Source organism: Rhipicephalus microplus, chromosome 7, assembly GCF_043290135.1.
Source record: "Rhipicephalus microplus isolate Deutch F79 chromosome 7, USDA_Rmic, whole genome shotgun sequence".
NCBI classification, from domain to species: domain Eukaryota; kingdom Metazoa; phylum Arthropoda; class Arachnida; order Ixodida; family Ixodidae; genus Rhipicephalus; species Rhipicephalus microplus.
The window spans coordinates 43,630,602-43,650,919 of NC_134706.1; the positions used below are offsets into that span (position 1 = coordinate 43,630,602).

The 20,318-nt window shown below is 43.1% G+C and overlaps 1 protein-coding gene across 4 annotated transcripts in view; it reads left to right on the forward strand.

Moving 5' to 3' along the window:
- The first annotated feature begins 3,571 nt into the window (after nucleotides 1-3,571).
- LOC119179952 (uncharacterized) overlaps nucleotides 3,572-20,318 on the forward strand; it is a 96,088-nt gene continuing 79,341 nt past the window's right edge. For 3 of the 4 annotated variants that reach the window (XM_075869086.1, XM_075869087.1, XM_075869084.1), the window contains exons 1-4: nucleotides 3,572-3,842; nucleotides 9,293-9,319; nucleotides 11,998-12,024; nucleotides 16,780-16,818. In XM_075869086.1, the coding sequence (XP_075725201.1) occupies nucleotides 3,788-3,842; nucleotides 9,293-9,319; nucleotides 11,998-12,024; nucleotides 16,780-16,818 (148 nt within the window). In that variant the 5' untranslated portion in view covers nucleotides 3,572-3,787. The remainder of the gene's footprint in view (nucleotides 3,843-9,292; nucleotides 9,320-11,997; nucleotides 12,025-16,779; nucleotides 16,819-20,318) is intronic. The other variant, XM_075869085.1, reaches the window with a different exon arrangement.

A 20,318-nucleotide genomic window follows, 5' to 3' on the forward strand; every position in this document is an offset into this window, starting at 1 on the left:
TCGCCAGATCAACCCTATGTGAATAGAAATACAACAGGGGGGACAGGATATCGAAATCTGGTTATTATGTTTTCCAACTGTCTCGTAGGACGCCTATGAATTTTTCACGAAACTATTAGTGAGTAATTTTGGTGTTGACCTTATTGCTTTCGTAGCATCTGCACGAAGCGAAAGTTTTTTCTATTTTGTCGCAGTTAGAGTGGCCACTTTGGGAAGGACTGATAGTACTGGACCTTCCAAAGCTGCTCGAGCTAGAGAGTCGGTGATTTTATTTACTTCGAAGCTGCAATGACCAAGTAGCCATACTAATTTCAGTAGCTGCAGCTGAAGAGGGACTAGCCTAAGGAGCGTCTTTAAGGCCATCGATTTTGTCTATGCCTTAATAGACGTACATACTGACAGGGAATCCGTGATTATGATCACGTTATAGACATACAAAGGTAGCTTTCACAGTGCGAGAACTATTGTCAACAGTTCAGCTTGAAAAACGGGGGTGAAACCCGGTAGTCTTAATGAAAAGGCCAGTAAAGTAAATGCGAGTATATACCTACACCTGCCTTTTCATCCATTGCTGAAGCATCTGTGGCTATTACATCATTCGTTTCTTCGTGTGCAAAATGGTCCGGCAGTCGGCTATTTAAGACCTTATAGGATTGTAATTTGGGTTTAGAGGAGAAAATCTTTTCAAATTCTATCTTAAGATTCTGAATTGAAACCTGCACCGCAATCACATCTCAAATTTTTACATTTATCCTATCTAGTTGTTTCTGGACAAAAGTAATCTAAGGTGTTCGAAACCATGGCCAATGGGCGAGAAAAAATGTGTCTGGGCCATTTATAAAATCCCATTCAGATTGTCTTGCTGCATAGCTATAAAATTTCAGAAATGTCTGTACCGTTAGCATACGAAAACGCTGTGTGTGTTACCTTGGTCAGTCTTTGTCTGTTGAGCAGCTTGAGTTGTTCTAGTATTCAACTCTGTCGCACGTTCGTGCTTTCATTCGATATAAAAAAGTAATTCATTCTATAAACTGAACTTCTTTCTCTACGTTTTCTTTCACTTTCTGAATGTTTGCCATTTTGTCAAACAGATCACCTTCGCGCGCACGCACTGCAATATAACGTGGCAGTATCTGTCAGAGAGACGATGATTCGTAACACGCTGGTTAAAATTGAATTGGACGAACGTAGCCACTGGTAGCGCTGGCGGCGTATGGCAGTGATGGACTGGGATGTGATGATTATTTCAAGTAGATTTCTAGCTACTATACTTGTAGTAGGTGTTTTAAGGGAGTTTAAACAGAGCTGTATAAGTACACTCATCCAGCTTAAGATGTGACTCTTCCACGCGTTCTGCTGGTGTGCCACGCTTTTTGGGGCCATTTTTTGAGAGAAACCATGCTCGAGTGAATGTTTGGTATTGGTTTGTCAGGTAAACACTTGGCTATTCCAAACGTTCTGTGCAATATACGGACGTACGTGCTACAAGAACCTAATGGTCATATAGCTACCATGAAAACAAAGCTGTACAACGTTTACCATATGTCTGCTCCATTGAAGTCATCTGCCCTCCATCAACGACTTAAACTCTCCTTGCCCCATCCAAGCAATATCTGCGACGTTTCTTTAGCAACTCCATCTCGGATAGTTAGACTACAGTAAAACTGATGCTTCGGGGAGTTAGTAGGTATTCGTGGTAAAATTCGCAATGTGACATGCACAGTGACACTTGTTTATCTTCTTTTTTATGCACCTATTATCTGTAAACTCTACACATTTCAGTATCAATAAGAATATCAAGAATAAATGTATAGCGTCTTGAAATACGTTCTGAGGACCTCAATTGTGCGTTACAGACTTATAATAAAATGTGAAAATACATAGCACAAAGTAAAGTTAGAGAAGAAGTGCTTTTTCTTGCCTAAAGTTCTTTTGTGACGTGTCTTTTTTGCACTCAGTTGTTTCGATTCTCACGTCAAGAAAGACGTTAAAGATCTGGCGACAACTCAGTAGAATCTATTTCGACATCTCGCGACTCGACACCCATCACAAGCGTTAACAACATTGACGGCTGAAAGATAGACAAACAGAAGCAGCAGTTCCTGACGCTTGACGCGGGATAGCTTATCTTTAACTCTTCATAAAATAAGAAAAAAAAGAGTATGAAAGTAGCTGAATGTTATGGACTGTTCTTAATCGGGAATATCAGTTCTATCTGTTCTTCTTCAGCCATTTTTTACCACGAAAGTGTTCTGTGCCAGGGTGCACCAAAGCTTCATTGACGTATTTTTGTCACGGAAGCGGCCTCCAAAAATACGCATATCCAAGAATAAGGATGGGTTAGAGCGCGTAAAGCAAACACTCATAAACTACGCCAGAAAATCTGCCATTGTCATTAAAGCACAAACCGTACAATCACTGCATATTGCCAGTTTGAACATATTCAGCTGAAACATGCAGAATTTTAAAGGAACAATATACTTCAAAAGTTGGACGTAATCTAGAACTTAACGGAACACAAGTAACATTAGGAAATCGGAGGACGTGACAAAAGGTCCGAAAGCAAACAAGCATTTCAAATATTCTAGTTGGAAGAATGCGAAACGAATTTACCTATGTGGGCCACGTAATGCTCAAAACAAATGACCAGTGGACACAAGAGCAACAGGAAACGTACCAAATGTTATGGAAGGCAGTAGAGGTGGTCAGACAGTTTGATGCAGTGAAAAAATAATAGTGCTACTAAAGAATAGAATGAGTTCACACTTCATAAGGGAGACTGGTGATTAACAGAAGAGGCCTTCTTCCAGCGGTTAATTAGAGCAGTGTGAAAATCAAGCAACGTTTGAAGGTGAAACCTTAAATGCCTATGCAATGGCAAAAACCGACCACCGGTGGCGTTGCAAAACTTATGATGACCTGATAACTTCAGCCTATGACATAAGCAAGGTACCTAAACTGTGAAAGTTTCTGATGTCCTCAAAATTTTGCCATGGTTGCCCCACTGGGACCTAACTAGACATCACATAATGACGACATTTCATTGCATCCTCACTTGGTCAATGATGCGCTCATCCCAGACGCCTTCCAAGACCAATTTAAGCTTCCAATGCTTATAAGCCTGGAGGATATGCGAAACTATGTTCGCACAAGAATTCTCACAATAGGAAGGGGTCAATTAAGTGACGTTGTATGAAGGATGTCTAGCATTCATTCTAATGTGAAAAACAATACGAAGATCACTTTGACCTTCAAGCCGTGCTACGATGATGCGTAGGAGTCCGTGTGACTTTTGTGTTTCTGCAACTGTTCGTTTACTAAAGCATACAATAAAGCTGAATGCTATAGGTCAATGCGCACGAAAATTTAGCTTTTTGTGCAGACTTCACTGTGCGATGGAGTGTTTCATTCTGAACCAAATACAGAAAATAGACGATTGGTGTTCGTCATATTCTTCAGTGACGAAAAAAAAACAATTGAGTGTCCATACGTTACACTCCTAGGGGAATTGCGAACTTTGTCAGCCGCGTGAAGATTAGTCGGGTCGGCAAAAATACAAAACACTGCTTACTATATGTGAGCAAAATAATGCTAAATAACACACTATTTTCAGAAGACTGAAATGAATGATTCAAAGAGTACTTTTCATTTGAACTATGAAGAAGCTCAAACTTTATACAAGACAGAAAGTCTAAGCCTGAGTTCTGAATAAAACAGAGATAGTGCGTCTGTACGATATATAGCCACGTCTTTAAGCAGTTTTTTACGTTCTTTTTCAAACAGTTACATGTGCAAGGGAGCAATGAATATGTGCTGGTATTTGTTTCTTCTTATTGCAGTAGGTAAGTTTTTAACAATAATATAACTAGTATGTTTTGCTTCTAACCGAACCGTGCCGCATGTGGTGTTTAAAAGAATGGCAATTGAACTTTTGTGAATATGTTATGTGAAAACTTTCCTAGGGCAGCACTTTAATACCTCTACGGTTTGTTGCAGAGACAGAATTTTTAAACTTTTCGTGACCGTCGACGTTTGTAGTCATGGGATTTTCTAACGAATTGAGAATTGACGGATGTACTTTTTGTCGGCAAAACAGTGATTGAACGTAGAAAAAATAAGTATATTCGTGGGTGTTTCTTTTATGCGAGATCATTTCTCCTCCAAGGTGTATCAATAGATCGCATGCCTGCCCCTCTTTCTTTCTCTAGCTCTCGGTTGCCTTAATTGCCGCATCTGATTACTGCATGTCGGAACTAACACGAGAAAGGTCCCACCTTGACAGCGGTCACTTTTAGAACTCATTTATTAATATGGCGCTGCACCCGCTGCGCGGCCCAGTGCCTAATTCTTCCTCCTTGACGAACGCTGCATCCTCAGGCGCTACAGGGCTCCCCCCCCCCCCCCCCTAGCGCTTTGCGCGATCGAGAACATATGTACAAATAGAAAGATGAAAAGAGACTATATACATGAATTACAGTCCGCAAAGTGTCCGTTTGGAAAGTCCAGGTTGTCAACGAAAAAAAAAGAACGTTGCGTGTCTCACAGTTCCGGTGGGCGACACTGGGAGCCACGAAGTGGGCGAGGTGCATGCCAAACAGATCTGGTAGCCAGCATTGACGCGACATGCCGAGGCCCTTGTGGCCGCGAGCATCGGTGGCACTACCGGTTGCCTTTCAGATAATACTTTAGTGAAAATGGGGCAGAGCGTGATGATGTCTCGTGAGGGCAAGTGTCGCAAGTGTTGCATGAAAGCTGTAGGCACGAGCGTTGTTGAGAATTTGACGCTGTCTGCATGAGGTGCGGGAGTGAGCACGCTGGTCGATGGTCCTTGAAACGGCATGCCGGAAGAAAGGCTCTGCGTTGCACACTGTGGTTTCCGACGGGCTGTAGATACGTCGGCGGACAAGTGCGTTGAACAGCAACGGGCTGGTGGCACGAGTGCAAGGTGTACGTGAATAGCAGCAACGCTGGTACATCTCTCGCGTGTGCTGAAGGAAAAGGCCGCGGACTCGAGCAGCACTGATCAAAGCCGCTGCTTCATCGAATGTCATGCGGAACGTGCTGATTGGTTTCAAGCTCTTCCGCGCTGTCCTCAGAGATGGCCGGCAGCAAGCCGGAATCCGCAGCACACTTGGACTGTACCAGACCATGGCACGCCACGTATGTGGCTACGTCACCCCCTATGGTAGCCGCCACAGGTGCTCTTGGGATTGGGATGATATGCTGGCCACATGATTGCGTAGCCGGGGAGTAACAATCGGGTAACTTCGCCATGGGCATAACTGGAACGTCCTTCGCAGTCGTTGCCATGCTGGCGGTAGCTTTGCTGCTGGCGTGGAAGACGGCAGCTTGTTCGGTTATGGTGCCGCACGTGGTGTCGGTGAAGAGGTTACAGGTAGCACTGGCTTGGGTGTCGCACACGGCGTCAGTAGGCGCGAAAATCGTCGTGTTCACCGAAGTGTCCGCAGGCGCCAACCGGTCAACCAAAAGCGTTGCTTCGGGCGTTGTGTGCAGCGATACGCTAGCGGAGTCGGTTGTGGTAAGAAGGTCGTTTACCTCGTTGTTGTTGCGCAGCGCTGGAAGGGATGAGGTCGAGAGGAACCGCGAGGAAGGCTTCATCAGCGTAGATGAAGAAGCACCTTCCTTGTGGTCTGTCTTTTGTCGGAGGTGGTGTTCAGCGCCGCAAAATCGTAGGACGGCATCCCGTAGTCCGTCATAGGGGCGGAACGTACGGGGTAGTACAAGGTCAAGTGTAATGGAGCGTTGGCCGTATGTGCGAATGGCGGAATTGTTGATCGCTCAGAGCGGGCAGGCCTGTTCGTTGCGACGGCGATCTGCACACGTGGCCAAGATTACGCTAACCTGGGTTCCTGTGTCGACTAGGAAGCAACCACCAGTGATCGTATCAAAAACATAGAAAAGACGGCATGATTTTCGACCAGAACCACTTGCCACCATCAGTGGAAGGTCGTCGCATTTCTCGACCAGGAGCATGAGTGAGTGCACTTGCGAACAGAGGCACCAAATCAGCGGTGGTACCAGCCCACGGTTGAGGATGAGACGTCACGCCGCGCTTTGGTTGGCCGAAGTACCGGAGAACGTGGGGGCGTCGAGGGGCGACTGTGTATTTGGAACCTGGATGAAGGTCGACAATTCGCAGGTACGAAGTCATCGAGGCGCCTGGCAAGGGCGACTAAATGGTTCTCGATGCTCGCGAGTGCCGGGTCTGCCGCGGTGGCCGGTGGCAGTGTGGTAAGGGCACTGAGGCTATGTGCCCGCGAGTAGTCCGCCACTCGGCCAGCCATTTCAGCGAGTGTGTCTGCAGGGACATCTCCTGCAGCCACGAGTACCGAGACCATGCTCTGCGGTAAGCGCTGGAGGAACAAGTCACGTCAGCTTCTCCTCTTGAGGGGTGGAGGGGCCACCGAGATGGTGGCGCATGCGTGGCAGGAGCTGTGATGGCCGACGTTCACCGAGCTCTGTAGACGTGATGAGCTGTTGAAGTGTGCGGTGTTCGGACTTTGACTTGCGGGAAATGACAGCTGCCTTCAACGTGTCGTAGGATTGGCAGGGTGCGGTGACGCTAAAATATAAGCTAAGTCGCCGGCTACGTCCGGAGGTAAGCAGGACACCAGATGCCAGTACCTGGTCTGTTGGCTGGTGATTTGCCGTAGACGGAAGTGCGCCTCGACCTGCAGAAACCTTGTGCTGGGGCTGTTGAGCCAAAATGGTGAGAGGTCGACATGTTGAATCGCAGCGACTGCCGCACTGCAAGGTCTGGCGTCTTCTTGGGCGTCAGGACCGGTAGAATTGGTGGCAGACCGGTGGGATCCATGCGGGATGATACGGCTGTGTGTTCTTTATCGGGTCACCATTATCTGTCGGAGCTAACACGAGAAAGATTGAAAGATCCCGCCCTGACAGCGTTCGCTTTTCGAACTCATTTTTTATTGTCACGCTGCACCCGCTGCGCCGCCCAATGACCACTTCTTCCTTGACGAGCGCCGCATTCTGAGGCGCTACATGCACTTGTGATAAGGTTAGGGTTCACTAGCACCATAATCTTTTAGTTGCGTTGATGTAATCAAACACAGTGGAGCATATATCCCTGTGGCAGTAACCAAATGAAATTCCGCCAAGTGATAAAATTGTAAAATGGCCCTTGTAGTGTCCTTTGCAGCGAAGGCTGTTGTGATATCACAACAAGGGTACCGTAGTTGACCACTGCCGTGACCGCTGTCCGTGACAAATATAGCTGGAAATAAAAAAAAACAAAACAATAATAAACCTTTTCTTGAGTTGCGGTACTTCTGCTTGCAAGCGTAAACTCTAAAGACTAATTTAAATATCTCATCCCCCTACGTTTCTCAATTTTTTTAGTTTAGTCTGGAAGGAAATGTTCTTGCGGTAACATAAAAATAGCAGTCTTGCTTATTTTACTTACGCCACTCACCCATGAGCATCTTGCCAACAGGCTGTTTGTTGTCCTTGTATATAAAGTTAAAAAGAAAACCTGAAACAGAGGAAATTTTTTCCAGGTCAAGAAACTGAGCATTTATCAAGGCAGCTGGCGTAATTCCCCGTCATTCACAAAACACTTGCACAGAATAATAGTAAAATGTTTCATTTGGTCTGACAGCAGATGTTTTCTTTTCCTTAGTAGCAGATGAATTTTTCAGGTAGAGTTGATTTGTGCAAATGCACCTCTTCTGCGTGATAGAGCACATTGCGGCTAATTTATGTTTTAGTTGTTGCTTTGGACCACTAAATATTCTGATTTTTTGTGTTGCGAAGCTGTTCTAGCTCTAAAAAAAATTGCCAATAGTCACCCAAAACTGCCATCATGACCAATCGCTACGTGCTCTTTTCGTCCGCTTCTGAATTTTTTTACTTCACTTTTGGAACCCGTGCGCCAAAGTGTTCAGCATATCTCAAGCGGGTGAGTGAAAGAGCGAAAGAGATGTGCGGGAAGTGAAAGAGAGAGAAACATGAAAAACAAGTCCTCACGATTTGGGAGGTTTCGAGCCTGCGTATCCGCGATTTGAAGGCCAGCGTCCTAAGAACTATGCTATCCAGGCAGCTCACAGAATATATAGTAAAGTTTTCGTGGCTGGGTTAAAATGAAAATAAAAAAGATGAATAAAGAACGATACGGGGAAAAACAAGCGCTGGCGTTTTCTCGTATTGTTCTTTATCCATCGATTTTGTTTCATTGTAGTGCGCAAAACATTTACTTTACGTACAACGAGCTGACCTGTGTTCCGGCTCTTCTCACAGATCGCAACATGGGCTTTTTCAGTGTCGTATAGGAAGCGAGTAGGAAAGGGAAGTGAGTGTGGGTGGAGAAATATGAGTGTGAGGACGCAGGAAAAGAGGAACTATGTAGTTAAGCAGGGGAATTGAGAGAAATAAATCAAAATAAATGCACAGACAGAAATAAATAAATGGGAACCTCAAAGAGGAAACGAGCGAGAAATAGAGAAGTGACACAAAAGTGACACAAAAAAAAGTACCAGAAATAAGTGCAGAAATAAAAAGAAATAGAAAGAAACGAATAGAAAGAAAATGATGCAAAAATCAAGAAAGAACAATAAATAAACGGAGTAAAAAGGACACAATAACAGAGAGAGGTGAAAAAAGATGACATGGCAAACTAGAAAAAACAACGAGAAAAGTGATAGAAGAAGGCCGTCTAGTTTCGCACTTCCTCTAGGCTTGGCATCACTAGTGCAAAAACACCCGGTCAGCTCCGCCCTCTTTTTAAGCTACGGCTCAAGCTACGCTTATGTTGCTTCTAGAAGCTCTTAACAATTTTGAACCCCTGAAAGAGCTCCAATATTGTGAAAAAACTGCTTTTTTATTACTCGATCTATATAACCACCTTCGAAACATAAGTGATGACGACAAATCATGTTGCTAAAGACTTTTCAAAAGAAACTAACCACATAGACCCAAATGCATATAATGAAATTCTAATAACACGGAGTTCTTGCATCAAGCCTAGCGTGAATATATTTCTGTAATAGGAAAAATACGAAATAATAAATTATTTTGTGTTGCTTCTAGTAAATGCATATATGCACGCTACGCTTGATGGAAAAAAAAACACTTGTTAGTCTTATATATATTCATATCCAAAACTTTGCTCACAAAATGGGTTTCTTCTCCTTCTATATATAGTTGCAAATAATAGTTATACCACGTCTGCAGTATTTTTGTTATTTATCGTCACTATTATATGTAGAAGGTTTATTGCCTCACATGTTAAAACATGTCTCATCATCCATTACAGCGCCCTCGCAGGAAAAAGCGACAAATGGTTAGTCCTTATTTATACAGAATTATTTTGATTGAAATTTACAATTACAAATTATTTGGTGTGTTCATGGAAAACAATTCCAAAAGAAGTATTCTTATATGAATACATCATTTTACTTTGATAGGTCAAACCAAGATAATCACAACAATCTAGTGGCATACACACCTTCTTAGATTGGTTAAGAACTGCCACAGTTCGCCGTTTATTACTATATTTATTACGCCTAACGCACAACTTAGAACACTTGTACAGAAGAGAACGTCTACGCTAAACGTATGTCTTGACCATGAGTGAATGCATTATTAACTCCTATGGGTGCGGGCGTCACGATAACAAACTGAAACAGGAGAAAACTCACGCCTAGAACGCTTAGCTTTTTACCGACATCACAATCGCGGCAAGTATTCACAAGTTCTTTGCTAAATTATTCTGATAACAGTGCGTCACTCTTGAATCTGCATCATTGGAGTAGGTACAGCATATTGAACTACTCATAAAACAACTATGTAAAGTACGCGAAAAAGCGACAAGTACACAGAAGAAACATGCACTGCACTTGTGCATGTGCATTCTGTGTCTGTCTTTTTTTCACACTTTTTGTTGTTATAGAGTACCAAATCACCCAGCGTTCAGTCCTCATGATAAAATAATAACTGAAGTATAATGATTGCCTCACTTATTCATCACTTGATTTTCATATGATGCTGATTTTCATTTTGTGTTTCGAACTTGTATTTACGAGTGGGATTCCGACGATAAAAAAAAAAGTTCTATTACGACAAGAACAATCCAGCTCGTGTCGAGTACTAAGTGACTCATAGGGCCTAAGAAATAAACTTTTATAAATGCCAAGCATTTCTTAGCGAAATTTGGTGACTTTGAGCGTATCTATCTATCTATCTATCTATCTATCTATCTATCTATCTATCTATCTATCTATCTATCTATCTATCTATCTATCTATCTATCTATCTATCTATCTATCTATCTATCTATCTATCTATCTATCTATCTATCTATCTATCTATCTATCTATCTATCTATCTATCTATCTATCTATCTATCTATCTATCTATCTATCTATCTATCTATCTATCTATCTATCTATCTATCTATCTATCTATCTATCTATCTATCTATCTATCTATCTATCTATCTATCTATCTATCTATCTATCTAGCCAGCCGCTTACGTTTGGGTGTTCTCGCGGTCATCCCATTAACATGGCATGAACTTGGCATGAACCCACGGGCAGGTATGTGCCGCTGAAATGCGCGTATGTGCCACAGGTGGTTGACACTAAGTATCTACCTAGGGGTGACGAGCACACACGGGCAAGTTTAACGTGCGAGCGTTAAGAAGTACTCGACATCGATAGCGTTGACCCCACGAATGCAAAGAATAAATGTCCGGGTGCCAGTCGAAATTGAATCCAAGCATTCTGCGTAACAATGAAGCATTTTACCACAGAGCTACGCCAGTTTTCGCAACTACTTTTCAAACAGAAGCTTATCTTTTTGAAACGTCAATAGTGGTTACAGTGCTGCCTACCAAATATTATAAACAATACATATGTACCTTTTTGGCACAGCCGTCACTTCGAGTTAACGCCAATTATGGTTAGTTGCCATGCGCTGAATTTGATCGATGTAGCAGGGTCAAGGGCTAGAATCTTCACAAGCATCAGCGCTTCATATCAGCTGCTGGTGTTGCTAATAAGCGTGCTACAGTTGGCATCGTTGCGCAAGCGCAAAAAATCTTGTTATACAAACATCTGCCACTCTTTGATTGATTGATTTGTGGGGTTTAACGTCGCAAAACCACCATATCAATATGAGAGACGCCGTAGTGGAGGGCTCCGGAAATTTCGGCCACCTGGGGTTCTTTAACGTGCACCCAAAGCTGAGCACACGGGCCTACAACATTTCCGCCTCCATCGGAAATGCAGCACCGCAGCCGGGATTCAATCCCGCGACCTGCGAGTCAGCAGCCGAGTACCTTAGCCGCTAGACCACCGTGGTGGGGCATCTGCAACTCTTTAGTCTCTGCGTGCAACATTTGTACATATATATATATACCATGATTTTATGATGTGTCGGTATATCGAAAAAAAAATGCAACATGGTCACTTACCTCCGCATGTTTCGAATATTGTCGATTCCCACGTATACGTAGGATCTGCCAAAATTTTTATTCCTGCGGAACGTGCTGCTACGTAGTCCAACGTAGCAACTGCTTAGACGAGCCTGGTGGCCTTTATGCATGCTAGCACCACAGCTGTGACGTAATCGCGGTAGTTGAATTGCGAAGCGTTTTTCACACCTCTATGATGAAGCTTGACTCCACGGTTTGTTCTCAGAATGTGGTGAGACAGTCACATGCGCATATCCTCAGACCATCATTTTGAATGTATCCCTCACAAAACTTTAAGAGTCATTTGAAACTTTGCCTACGATTGTTTATTGATTTTGAGAAACAAAATGCCTAATAGGTGTCACTTTTGGCGAACAAAGTTAGCACCTAACAATCTATTTATTTATAGCAATGCCGATGTATTGAACGATCTTTGTAGTTCATGTGTAGTAAACGTTATTTTGTTGCCTTGAATGAGAGTCTTCGGTGAATATGTTGCACTCATTTGTTGAATTGAAATACTTTCTTATGCGTCTGTTTTGCAGGTACATCAAAGAATCGCAATCCACCTCGTGAGTTTATGTTTCTCATAGACGACAGGTTCTTGTGTTTAAACAACTAAGAGTTGGCTGAAGTTTCGCGTTATATATATTAGGGAGGTTAAGAAAGCCGTTTGCAGGGGCTGCATGCAGGCGTTGCGGGCGTAGCGGGTGCCATATGAGATTTAGAATAGCGTTTCCCTGCTGCAAAACATAGCGCAAGATCGCAACGACACCGTAGCCTCGAAACAGCGTTTGCGGGCCACATGTGGCCCGTGATCGCAGCACGCTATTTCGGATTTTCTGTGCGCGGGCCGCGAACGCAAACGCCGCCTCGCATTACGACGCGTGCGCCATGGTAGCGACCGCACCGCAAGGGCTCGTGGTGCGCTATTTTAAAACTGCCTACTAACACAACAATTAACGCATAACCTGTGCATTTGAAAAACAAATTTACTGCAGCATAACACTGTCATTACAAAGTGCAACTTTACGGTTAAATAATCGTTACCCTTTCGAAAGATAGGCAGGGTTGCTTCGTAATTTAAAGCTGCGCAAACCTCTTTTCTTGGGCAATCTGCCCATAAAAAAGTTATGTGCTAGTATTTAGGGCAGATAGACAAGGAACGAAAAGCAGGAAAGATGATTGCGTAGTCGAAATAAGTCAATAAGCTTACAACACTTCTTGTGCGGTTTCAGTTTATTACCTCAGTATATGTGATGCAATAGGCAAGAAACGAAAATCAGGAAAGATGATTGCGTAGTCGTAATAGGTCAATAAGTTTACAACACTTCTTGTGTTGTTTAAGTTTGTTACGTTCAGTATATGTGGTGGAAGTAATGCGTAGGAAAGAAAACGATAACGCTTCACAAAATTCGACATTATAGTTCGGTATGCGCACCGTAATTCTTGAATTGTAGTGATGATGTCACTATAGTTGTTGACAAAGCAGATCGGCCTAACTGTTTTCGTTTCACGAGACGTGTTACGATAATTCATATCAAACTTCATTTTCCGCTCAATTAGCACATTACTAGGCACATTAAGGAGAGTTGTAGTTATGTACTTTAAAACAGGGCGAATGTCTTATATGATAAAGAATAATAATGTAGAGTCGCTTAACTCACGACAAACTTTGACGTTTCACAACGAACTTAAGGGCTATCACAAAGATTACAGCACAAAATTCTTCTCTATAGTCATATTTTTTACATGACATAGATTGCTGTATTCTCATTAAAGAGCAGCAAAAATTACACAAGGATGTTTTGTGAATCTTGCATAAGTAACGGAAAAGTTTGGGCTTTTATGCATCTGTCGATTCGCAGGCCAATATTATTGTGTTTTTAGTGTTACTGGTTTTTCACGTGCTGAAACCTGCTTAAAGTGTTTAGGGAACTGGTGACCTTTTTGCTGTTACGTCATAATCATTTACCTCATTGACAATGTGACAATAGCTTACGTTAGGCGTTGTCCTTCTTACCATTCTATCAGGTGTTTGAATGCAAGCAACCACGTTTTAGACGTGCTTTCCCAGCCGCTTGAATATCTTTAGAAGCTTCGATTAGGCATCGAATGCATAGGATTTAATTAGGCATCACATGAACATCACGTCATGCAAGCCTGGACATTTCTAATATAGTCTTTGTGTTCTCCCGGTCAAACTGTTAACTTCCCGTGTTCCGAAATTCGCACCACATCAGCGCAGAATGAATACTCTTGACAACGTGAGCAAAGCAGGGTACTGGTCTAGTTGGTTTTCCATGACTGAAAAACTGCGCTACAGTTAATGCAAATTACAAAGTTAAGGAGAAAACATGAAATTAAGTGAACAATACAAGTGCAGACTATCAAACGAATTTATTGAAAAAATTTAAGCTATCAGCCCCCGACCAACGCCTAAAGACATTTAGCAAGATTGGTGCTCCCACCTCCCCACTTTCATTGTAAACCAATTTTTCTCTCTCATGAAAGTCCTCTTACCATCAAGTTTTTTTCAATAAATTCAGTTGATAGCGCTTTTATTGTAAACTTCTTTTCACGTCATCTCCGTGAGATTGTATTTCGAACTACCTGTAGCACCGTTTTTTAATCGCACTATTTGACAAATGATCGCATGACTATCGCGTTGAGAATGTCAAGTACGTAGTTAAATGCACTAAAGTGTCATGGGGCTTCCGTGGTCATTTGGCAAAGTAGGCAGATACCTAAATTTGCATGACGCGACGCTTGTGCACGATCGACATCGAGAGTGAGTTAAGAGAACCGCATGATGAAATACACTCCTTGTACCTTGAAACGAACATGACAAGGTGCCGTTATGATGTCATGGGGTTCGTTTAATTTCCTCGCAAGTATCAACGTAGCGCAAAATAGCGCCAACGCGTGATGAATAAAAATGCCGCTCGATGGCATGTCAGAAGAGTTCGCCTTAGGAGCCAGAGGCACTCCCCAAGGGACGGTCATCTCCCCCTTGTTATTCAATATAGTCATGAAGGGCTCATCGGGGAGGCTCAGATTCCTGCCCAATATAGGCCACTCACTTTACGCGGACGATATCATGATCTGGTGCCCGGGAGAATCACTCGCAGAAGTAGAAAACGCGCTGCAATCAGCCCTAGACGAAACGGAGTCCTACTTAGAAGGCACAGGCCTCCAACTCTCTCCGAACAAATCAGAACTGTTACTGTAAAGGCCGGCCAGGCAAGGCTTTAGGAGACTTACACACCTCGACCAAATTCCTATCTCTCTTTTTGCAAGAAATGGACAGCGCATTCAACGAATAGTTTCAATCAGAATCCTAGGACTACTGATTGACGCGAGAGGGTGTAACGCCAAAACCCTGACGCACATTACGGCCAAAATCGAAAGCATGCTGAGACTTGTTGCTAGAGTATCAGGACGCAAAAAGGGACTAAGGGAAGCCAACCTACTTCGGATCCATCGTGCCTTCCTGATGAGCCACATTAATTATGTAGCACCGGCGCTTACCTGGACTAGAACGGAAAAAAAAGCTAGACACTCTCATCCGTAAGAGCTAGGGTTACCTAGCTAGGGTTACCAGTAACCACATACAGTACTGGTAACCCTAGCAAAAGGTGCTAGGGTTACCAGTAACCACATGCTCTGACAAATTAAGACAACTCGGTATGCACAACGAGATTGATGAAGTGATCGAAGCGCAGGTCACCGCCCAGGTGGTCAGGCTCTCGTCAACCAGGGCAGGAAGACGCATCCTGGACGAGGCTGGCATGGCTCCCAGAATGCTTGCTGAACGGGAAATTACCTTATCCCGGGAGGTCCGGGAAACCTTTGTGGTCAGCCCATTCCCTCAAAATATGCACCCGCAATCCAATGTAGGGAGGCGAAAAGCCCGAGCACGGGCGATATTACAGAACGCCGCCGAGAATCGAGAATCGACTGTCTTTGTCGACGCGGCTCAGTGCGGCAAGTCTAGCACATTCGTGCTGGCAGTCATTGACGGCAACGGGGAATTACGCTCCTCAGCCTCGGTCAGGTTAGCTACGAGCGCAGTTGCAGAACAGGTCGCCATAGCCCTGGCCATGACCGACTGCTCACATACCACCGTGTTAACAGACTCGCGAGCGTACATCAAAGCTTTTGAGTCGGGCAACATAGCGCGGGAGGCTGCCTCCAATATAGAAAAAGGAACAGACCCTGGCACTCACTTAATCTCTTGGTTTCCCGCCCATATGGGTGCGGACGTTCATCAGCACGTACCTAACCTCAACGAGCTTGCCCATGACCGTGCGCGAGATCTAACGCGCCGCGGCGGCATGGAGGCCTTATGGGGTCAGGATGAAATCCAGCATAACGATCCACTCCTTACGTTTAACGAAATCACGTCTCACTATCGGCTAAGTAGAAGAACCTATCCTCTTCCTCACCCGAAGTTAGATAGGTCTCAGTCAATTAGTAGAAGTAGAATGCTCCAGACGGGCTCGTTCCCCTCGCGGGGCCTTCTTAGTCGTATCTCCACAGATGTTGACTCAAGTTGTCCGGAATGTAATGAAATTTATTGTTCCTTAGCGCACATGCTTTGGCAATGCCCCGTGTCACCTAATGGCCCTCTATCCAGCGAAGCCGACTGGGAAGAAGCACTCCGGAGCCCATCGCTTCAAGCACAAATCCAGGCAATCCAGAGGGCCCAAGAAAGGGCGGAACATCACGGTGTCCCAGCCCCGACTTGGACGTGGCCAGCGGCTTTCGCGGGTCCCCGATAGGGGTTCCCGCAAAAGCTCCTCAGGATCAAATAAAGTTCATTGTCTGTCTGTCTGTCTGTCTGTCTGTCTGTCTGTCTGTCTGTCTGTCTGTCTGTCTGTCTGTCTGTCTGTCTGTCTGTCGATGGCATGAACGTTCGTAGCGCGCATGTAATCTGTTTAATAAGAGGAAGAACACGAATGGCTTAAAACAAATTTTGTGAAGCCATCTCGCTCGCGTCGTTAGCATAATACATACAATATAGTACATGCATATGCGGCAAATGAGCGAATAAAATAGCATTTCATCAACAGTGTGGCTGTACTTGTCTTTAAGCTAGACATTATGATATCAGAATATCCTCATTTACTGTTTCATGAATGATCCTGTTGTAAATTTTTTTGCCATAATAACCACTTAGCGCATTTTATTTTGTGTTATTGCAAATGAATTACGTTTGTAAAAAATTCCAATATTTCTAGTCATGAAGTATTGTTACATTTATTTGCCAACTATGACAATGTATTTGTGCAACCCAATACCTACTGTGTTTTTTTTCTTTAAAGCAGCACCTGGATGCGGTGATGGGAGTGGGCAAAGTCCAGGTGAGTTTCTTAGTGTGCTGCACACTCAATACATGTGCAGCCGAACCCACTTATAACAATATTCTTTACAAGAATGTCTGGCCGCTTGATGTTCATGATAAATTGTAACACAATGCAAAATCCTTGAAAATTAAAACAAAAAACATGCATTAAGAGGAATTCAAGCCACCAGGCCCCTACCCAAACCCCAGCAACCACTGCTTGCTCATAGGATTGGTTGGTTGATTGTTACTCAGAGTCTTGGCGAAACCCACTACGGGGAACCGGCCATGAAGCGGACGGTGCCTCATTGGTAATATCTGGGTTATTTACATAGGGATGTTTAAACAAAGAACCACTTGGTAAATGATAGATTAGAAATAAGATAAATAGAGGTAATAAAAAACAAGCAAGTATTATAGTTAGAAATAAAATGAATTTATGCCTCAGCTTAACATTCTAATCGTTTTGTTGCCTTTAGAAAATCGCATGCGGCCTCACTCGTTCCTGTGGCTAAATTCCTTTTCAGTTGTTCTAAAGGAGAGGACCACTGGAAGGGATAAATTTAGAGGCAACCTTAGGAGAGGTTCTAACAGTCTCCTCCTTTGCTTTGCATATAACCTGCAAGTTAAGAGGAAATGATGAAGGGATTCACTCTTGTTGAAGTGGAGGCATAGGGGAGACTGCGCCAGACCAGACCTGTGTAGATGAAAATTCAGGGGTGAGGTGGAGGGGCTTGGCATAGTAGTCTCGTAATTGATATCTCTGGCATTCCAGAAAAGCAGAAACAATTTTGCAAGGTATACTTAAAATTAAAAAAAATGAGATTTTGCCAAGTGAGATTTTTCAAAATGATCTGATATGACAAACTTTTTAAAGCATGCCATGGCAATAAATGCTAGCATCAGAAATATAGAAATTGTGGGATAATTATGTGAGGCCACTGCGAGTGCATCTGCATATTCAATGAGGGTATCCTTTATGCCCTGGTATCCACACCAAGGGAATGAGTCGTAAATGTCTTGGGGCAAGGGCGTAAAATACTTTTAAAACATTGGACATTTTAGGCGCAGATAATGAACTATGCAAAGACAGACAGTCTGAGAAAATAATAGCATCTGTTATTGATTGAGACAATTTTCTTGATGCTAAGAGAATCGCAAGTAATTGCTTTTGATAAATAGGTGTAAAATTGGGTAAACGAATTGGAAAAAGCCGATCCGACACTGAAGATGCAATTCTGACTCCTGCCTTTACTTCGCAAACTGGAGCATCACTTGCTTTCAAAATATTTATTTCTAAACTTGCCAGGTTGTCTTTTAAAATGGCATTTAGGCATCTACTGGGAAGATTTGTCGCAACTATTAGTAGATATATAGTCAAATTCTATTTTCATTGTTTGAATAGGTGTTCTTATTACCAGTACCTCACGAGTGTTTACTTGTCTTGTTTCCAAGAGCTTCTTTACGACGATGACTTGTGGACGCCTTAATATAGACCACTCCTGGTTAAAAAAGGACGTTGTCTCCTTAATGAAAACATACTGCTACCTACTCTTTGGGGATGCATATATTTTTAGGAAAGTATAAGCTGCTAGTATTTGGAACCTAGCACGAAGAGAAGGGAGGCACGCTTCCTTATATAAAATATTAATCGCGACAAATTTAGGGAGTCTAAAACATAAACGTAAAGCTTCGCGTTCTAGTAGTACCAGCGATCTATTTTTGTAGGTGGGTGCTCCAGAAAACAAGACACAGCCGAGCTCCAATATTGGGCGAATATACATGTAGTATATCACGACCAGCACATCACGACGTAAACCAGAACGTTTATTGCTGAGTCTACGAAGTATCCCAAGCAGCCGTGCTCTTTTAGCTGTCATATGTTTGCTATATGCGGACTTCAATTTACGTTTTCATAATAAGTTACTCCTATAATATTCGATTTCACGTGTGGGATGAAGTCCTGTCTGTAAAGAATGGAAATCTGCACTGGAAACCTTATCGTAAAACCTACGATTGCACTTTTCCTTATGTTTATTGAGAGATTAGTGTCATCTAACTATGCGTCCAGAGCGTTCATATAAAACTGTAGCAACTGAAATAGTGTATGTATATCTGTAGTTGTAGCATAAAATGCGATGTCGTCAGCGTATACATTCAGCTCTACATCATGTTGTACAGAAATTGTGCGCAATAAAGTATTAAATATTAATGATGACAGTACTGAACCTTGGGGGAGACCTCTAGTTTGTTTATACTTTGAAGTGCATATGTCAGATTGAAAGCAATAAACTTCTTTATCTTTTAAAAAGTAGTGAACCTACGCCACGATGTACTATGGTAAATCGATGTGTGTTAGCGAATTTATTAGTTTATTGTGTTCTGTAGAGAAAATAAACGAGCCGCCATTTCTATGGCGAAGCGCACCCGTCAACCTCCTCTTCATTTGGAATGCACTGCTCTGATCTTAATGATGGTATCACCACTCCTTGTCTTATACATAATCTTTAACAACCTCCGCGCCCCCACAGTGGCAAATGACGACGCAGAACACTAAAATCACGCATGGGTTCCGAGTACACAATGTTCATCAATATAAGTTCCATGTCAGTCCTTGTATATATATATATATATATATATATATATATATATATATATATATATATATATATATATATATATATATATATATATATATATATATATATATATATATATATATATATATATATATATATATATATATATATATATATAGAGAGAGAGAGAGAGAGAGAGAGAGAGAGAGAGAGATTGAATTTATTTAAACCTATTCTGAGGAGGTTGAGAAAGGGTCATTCTGCCCGTAATTCAACCTGGAGGCTCCGCCCAGGATGGCGCTGGCAGCCGAAGGCTTGTAGCGATGTCCTGGGCCCTCTGGACCACCTGTAGTTGCTGCTTGAATTCGTTGCTCTTGAGGGCTTCCTGCCCAGCTTCTTGGGTATTCAGTTGTGCTGCGCTGTGGGTAGGGCAAAGCCAAAGCATGTGTTCTAAATTGCAATAGCGATGGTTGCAATGGGAGCATAGAATCATCCGGATTTCTTTCTGCGCTTGGCCTTCCTGCGATGTTTACGGCGCTTGTTCCACGCTCTTCCTAGTGGACGCGTCACTTTCGGTAAACTGCCTTCTACGATTGGTTTCCTTGGGCAGGAAGGTCCATTATGCAGACTCTTCCGCAAGATTTTAGTGTAGCTATTCCTCAGACCTTTTCTAGATTTCTTTCTCTTGGCTGTCCTTGCCTTGATGCATTAGCCCTTTCACTCTACGTTGGTCTGGGCTGTCTTATTCGGGGGGTTGACGTTGTCTTGACATTTCGCATCTTCACAGATATACGCCGTGCCAACCTCAGTCTCTCTAATCTTGACTTCTGTGGCTTACCCGAAGTGCTTTAGTTTTGATAAGTACTGGCAGTAGGCTTCCGTTTTCTCGTTGACTTTGAATTTATCTTCCCTTGGTGAATTAGCCTTGGTTTCCTTTCAT